This window comes from Nothobranchius furzeri, chromosome 2 (genome assembly GCF_043380555.1).
Source record: "Nothobranchius furzeri strain GRZ-AD chromosome 2, NfurGRZ-RIMD1, whole genome shotgun sequence".
NCBI classification, from domain to species: domain Eukaryota; kingdom Metazoa; phylum Chordata; class Actinopteri; order Cyprinodontiformes; family Nothobranchiidae; genus Nothobranchius; species Nothobranchius furzeri.
Window position 1 is genome coordinate 53,256,392 of NC_091742.1, and position 5,884 is coordinate 53,262,275.

At 43.0% G+C, this 5,884-nt stretch overlaps 1 protein-coding gene across 1 annotated transcript; it reads left to right on the top strand.

Moving 5' to 3' along the window:
• The first annotated feature begins 2,834 nt into the window (after positions 1-2,834).
• Positions 2,835-5,884, top strand: LOC107377389 (Y-box-binding protein 2-B). Its single transcript, XM_015946927.3, has 9 exons — positions 2,835-3,245; positions 4,006-4,069; positions 4,158-4,191; positions 4,263-4,352; positions 4,424-4,672; positions 4,781-4,869; positions 4,949-5,168; positions 5,355-5,486; positions 5,565-5,884. Exons 1-9 carry the CDS (start codon positions 2,885-2,887, stop codon positions 5,610-5,612), a joined length of 1,287 nt encoding a protein of 428 aa, XP_015802413.2. The 5' UTR covers positions 2,835-2,884; the 3' UTR covers positions 5,613-5,884.

A 5,884-nucleotide genomic window follows, 5' to 3' on the forward strand; every position in this document is an offset into this window, starting at 1 on the left:
AACTTTTTTGCCTTTTGCTGCTCCTCTGTTCACTCAGCAGCACCTGTCGGCACCTGTCGGCACTGATGCTCGCGTTAGCCTGAATTGCGTTTAAAGACAGCTCGGAAAAATACGTTTCCCCATATAAACTGATAAAACGGCTGAAAAAAAGACTGCGGGGGACAGAGGGCACTGTAATGGGAAGTGAGGGGGACATGTCCCACGCGTACCCCGCGTGAATTACACCCATGTTTTCAGTGATATTCTGTAAAGGATGTTGTGGTTAGTTGCAGAGCTCTCAGGTTCAGTGTAAAGTTTAGAGTGAGATCAAGGAATTGGATCAAGAATTTCCTACAGATGGGAAAATACCTCAGCTACCATAACTGTAGATATAACTTTCTGTGGTTGTTTTACCACCTCTTACATGAGCTGTCTTTAGTGAGCGCAAAGTCAATTTAAAATACAAATACAGACAGAAGAACTTGGGTGTTCTCCCTTTTTTCTCTTCTTTTTTAATGCACTGCATCATCACTTCGTATCAGAACAGGACTCAGAGTTGGAAGATAGTCAAAAATCAAGCTACTTGGATTCAGATCTGGGGCAAAAATGTGATTGTACGTAACATCTCTAGAAATAAGTCTGCTTTAAAAACTAAAACAATTATTTATCAACATTACCTTCAATTAATGAAACTAAATGAAATATTTTTCCTATACAGTATGCTATGTTGTTTGAACCCAAGGGTCTCTCATTATCTGAATTTTCAAACTTGTTGGATCGTGAATCTGTTTAAAATGTTTGCTCTATATGTGCCCCTTTTTAACTTTGAGCACCCGCCGCTTCAAAGGTCTCAGCACGGCCCTGTCACATGTGACATGAGAGATGATGGTGTTTATAGGCAGTGCTGTATGCTATGTATGCTATGTAGGCTGCAGGTTTCCTATAATGATGCTCTGCGTCTGATACTGATACATTTTGGACAGAGAGGACAGATGGTTTGAAAGAGGAGTAAAGGAAGCCATTTATGTCCACTGTGAGCAACCATCTTTGAACAGAGGCGGTGGTCTACGACTTCAACTGTCTGCCATCTATAATCCAGTTTTGAGATCCCTTCCCAGATGCCTCAACGCCCACGCATATCCTGGGCCATCTGACCTCAGGAATTCACATGATAGGGTGGGGCCAGGTTTCACAATGAGCTCACCCGAAACTCTGGCTGAATAGGACCCACACCCACCCTCAATGTGTTTATGTAGAAGATCATCAGGGGGTCTTTTGTTCCCTCTTCGGGGGGAAACTCCCACTGGGTTTGAATCTGGGACTCTCCACCATTTGACCTTAGAACTGAAGAAGCCTCTCGGATGAGAGGTGAAACGTCTTCAAGCAACTCAAAGAAGTCCAGATGCTTTTCTTTCAAAGCTCATTAGACGATACTGAGGAAGCCTAGATGGACGAGTGCAAGTGAGACTTTTGTAAATGTGAGGGTGAACACTCTACGAGCTGTCTTAAGAAAATTTATTTATACATTTATTCTAACCAGTACACGTGTCAGTGCAACACGTCACCAGTCAAAGACATGAAAACACTGGTATATCACCAAGGGAATGTGCAAATGGGGTCTCTTCCCATTGGTCTGCTGGTGTCCGTCTTTCTATGAAAATCACCTCATTTACAGGCAGTCTGCAAAATATCATGTCAGCACAAAAAACACACTTCCTTCTATTTATTTCTCTTTTCTAACTGAGACACTCAGCTCTAATCAGGGTCCCTTATGGGTTCTAGTGCCCTATCTCTTTGTGCACTTTGACCTGGGCCACCATTAACGTGTAATGCTCTAGTGGTCCTTGCTGTTGAGTCCAATAATGAAACTTCTCATGCAGCTTTTAAACATGTATTTTACTTGAACCTTAAAGTGTGACCATATTAGCAGCCTTAATAAAAAATGTGTCAAAGGCATTTGAATGTATGTGAAGCATTAATATTATGAGCATCAGCCCCTTGATCTGCCACACCTGCGAGGTGGGATGGATTATCCTGGCAAAGAAAAAGAGATCACAAACACACATGTAGACAGATTTCAGAACAATATTTGAGAGGCGTGGGTGTTTTGTGTATGTAGACAATTTTTCAGATGTTTGAGTTCAGCTCATGAAAAATGGGTGCAAACCCCACAAGTGTTGCATTTATATTTTTGTTCAGTGTAAACTGAGAAATGGCTCATTCTAGAATGTACAGAAATGATCAAGAATCAATGCATTCAGATTCTTTTTGCAATAAAGCACTAGCGCTTCCATCCTCTCGGGTAGCTAAGGGATCTCAGGAAACAGATTTTAGTCATGGTCTACCAGTCCCTAATTCATTCTCACATTCAATATCACATCCTGGTACAACAAAACATTCACCTGTGACAGAAGACAGATCAAGCAGGCTAACTGGATCACTACCAACCCCACTGTGCTGTTTCAGTCTTCTTCCATCAGGCAACAAAACAATTAATAAAATCTTGTTTATTCCAACTGCAATCACAGCCCTTAAGGACTTTCCATACGCCGATAATGATTTTATTAATTCATGTATATGCGGTCTTAGGTCTCTTAATGCCTGTAAGACAAATTTCTGTAACCTTTAGCCAATTTTTTATTCTATTCTACTGTATTGTAAATAGCTGCAATCCCTTTATGGGATTTAGCACAAATAGGTTCTTGAACATTTTTGTATCAAACATACAAACAACAATTAAAAGTCATATTGTGCCCCTTTAGATAGTCAGTCTTTTTCAGTAAATATCAGAAGATGCTTCTGCTCTTTATTTATTTATTTGCACTAATCTGTTGTAAGTAATTGTGAATGAGTCAAAAGAGGCGGAAGTCACTAAAATGTGCTTTTAGAGATATCTGGAGTGTCCATGGGACGGGCGTTGGAGACCCCAGCTCTAAATCAGTCACCTCTCTCTTACCTGCCCTCCACCTGTCAATTTTGCCCTCCCAATTGGCGACCCACCACAGCCAATCAGATTTCAGCTCGCGCTCCAGTGAAACCAATGAGGGCGCGGCTTTCGGCCGGCAGCTCGCTGGGAGGTCGGGATAAAAACGTAGACATGCTGGGTAGAAAAGTTACGGGAAGAGTGAGGAGAGCGGAGGGAGAGGGCCTGGAGAGGAGCCAGAGTGTAGCCGACCGACAAGCTAACATGACGGACGCCGAGGCGCAGAGCGCTCCACCTCCGGCACCGGTGGAGATCAAACCCCAGCCGGAGAGGAAAGTCATAGGTGGGTGGAGGGGCTTCACACCAGCCTAGCTCAGTTGAAGGAACGGGGTGTGTGGAAAGTGTTGCTGCGTGACGTTTATTGTAATCTTTGACCCGCTGACCCCTCAAAGTATTTTGTAGGCAATCGAAGCGTGAAGATGATTCGGCAGAAATCAATAAATCATCACGCGCACGTGCTACAAATCAAACCGTTGCTAGTTTATAACCGTTAACTATGATTTTTTGTATTTACCCATAACGGTAACTACACTTTAATTGTACATCATTTAAAGTGTTCTGTTGCAGTTGAGTGACTTATTTTAAATCAGGGGAAAGAGCAAATTTTATCAGCGCGTGGAAGCTCATTAACCGGACAGTGAGCACGTGCCCAGAACTTTCAATTAGCTGTGGCGCATGTACAAAATGCCCACGCGCCTGCCCAGCTGCAGATCATTGAAATAAGACCAATTAGAGGTATTTGAGTAGTTTTATTTATTTATTTTTCATTCAAACTCAACACTTGTCTCAGGCTACTTTTAATTTTTAATTACATTTGATATATTCATGAATTTTTGATTTTAAGGTTTGAAACAGCCTTTGGTGTTAGCTTTTTTTTTTCTTCCTCGTGACCTAAGGTAGAGCTGGTTTCAAAGTATCACAGTTAATGATTGATATTTGAAGCCATTTATCCGAGCAAGATAACGACGTGTCCCTTTGACGGCTGGATAGCTGCGTCCCAATTGGAAAAGTTTGTGTATAAAATCATTTTGTTTTTGTTACAGCCTCAGCGGTTCAAGGAACAGTGAAGTGGTTTAACGTGCGTAATGGCTATGGCTTCATAAACAGGTGTCTAATCTACTGTAATTTTATTTTTGTGTGAAATTTAAATTTTCTTCAGTTGTGATAGGGAAAAATCTGTTTTTTTTCCTCATAGAAATGACACTAAAGAAGATGTTTTTGTTCATCAGGTAAGATTTTTACATTTTTATCTATTTAGGTTTATTTGCTGATTTTTGAAGAATGCATTTGTTCCCGTCAGACTGCTATCAAGAAGAACAATCCCAGAAAGTTTCTTCGCAGTGTCGGTGATGGAGAGGTTGTGGAGTTTGATGTAATTGAAGCAACTAAGGTGAGTAAGAAATGTTTAGATTATGAGAAATAATTGTTCTGAGTTATTAAATGTGAACTTTTTTCCTCCAGGGCTCCGAGGCGGCCAATGTGACTGGTCCTGGTGGTATTCCGGTGAAAGGAAGCCGTTATGCTCCCAACAAGCGCAGATTCCGTAGACGGTTCTTCCCCCGCAGCTCTCACCCTGATGACCAGAACAAGCCAGTGGATGGCCAAGTCCCCGCTGCTGGTTCGGAGACTGACCGATCAGGAGAAAATCCCACAGGAAGGCAACAGCCGAGGCGTCAAAGGCCAAGACGACCACGACCAGAAGAGCATAATGTAAGCCAAGTAAAATGGAAAAAGTTCTAGGGTGTTTTTAGAAGTGGTTACATAAACTTGGTTCATTTTTCCCAAGGTGCTTCTTTAATTGGTAATTCAAATCCTTAGGGTGATGAAGAGCAAAAAGATGCCATTGCAGAAGGAAACGGGCCTCAACAGCGACCACCGCGGCGCAGATTCTGGCGTCCGTACCGCAGGTATCTTCACATCTTGCTGCATGTTCAGCTCAAGTCTAGTGGTTGGGGTCCAGTTTTAAGGTATTTTCTTGGAACGTAGACCGTTCCGCCCTCGCCTGCCTCCTGATCAGTCTGCAGGGGATCAGAAGCCACCTGCTCCATCAGAGAGCAAGGAGCAGGAACAGGGGAAGGAGGAGGTGAAGGTGGGGAATCCGGAGAGCCCTCAGACCAATGGAGAAGCAACAGATGGCCAAGACCAGAAGCAACGCCGGCCATCTCGACGACGCAGGCAAAGAGCCTCGGAGTCCTCCACTTCAAAGGCAGGTTGTTTATGGATCATTGAACATTTACAGGCCTTTTCTACCAAACTAGAGGTAACTAGTTACCAGGTTTTATCAAAGACTTATTCCTGATCTAATAACCGTAAGGGAACTGGCTTTTGGCTTGGTTGGTGTGTAGTGGTCGTCGGCTGTGGATTTAACTTTACATTTTGGTTTTTACTGAAGAATGACACTGAGAAGTCTGCGTCAGATCCCGGTACCCCACCTCAGACCTTAAAACCAACAGAGGTAAAACCTACATCAAAGTCTCCAAAGTCTTCTCCAAAAGTGTCTCCTAAAACACCAAAATCACCTGAGGTGAGGTGGTTGTTCTTTATTTTTATTTTTATCCCTGGCTGTGTTGATTCGGATTGTAATAGTCTCTTCGCTTGGCAGGTAGCCGCTCTAACAGCGGCAGCACCACCTCCAGAACCAGCTGAGTGACTTCAGGCAGATGGTTACATGACCCCCGGGCAGGAGACGGGACCCCCAGCTGCAGTTGAGCCACCCTGGTTTTAGCAGGGCGTGTGATAAAGAACGGTTTGGGGTTACGGTCCCCGTGACTCGTTGGCTGTCTCCCTGAGGGCCTTGTGACGAACATTAAATTGGTTTAAGGTGGAACGATGGCATTAAAGGGATATGGAAAGTATTTTCATGAAGTCTTTAAAGGCATTTCTTATGTTTGAACTTTAAAAAAAAAAAAAAAAAAGCTTTAT

Bases quoted from the DNA above. Each gene is read 5' to 3' on its own strand.
- LOC107377389 (XM_015946927.3), top strand. From the start codon at position 2,885: ATGGGACGGGCGTTGGAGACCCCAGCTCTAAATCAGTCACCTCTCTCT. The intron at 3,246-4,005 runs GTGGGTGGAGGG...TTTTTGTTACAG, and splicing joins GCCGGAGAGGAAAGTCATAG to CCTCAGCGGTTCAAGGAACA. The intron at 5,487-5,564 runs GTGAGGTGGTTG...TTCGCTTGGCAG, and splicing joins AAACACCAAAATCACCTGAG to GTAGCCGCTCTAACAGCGGC.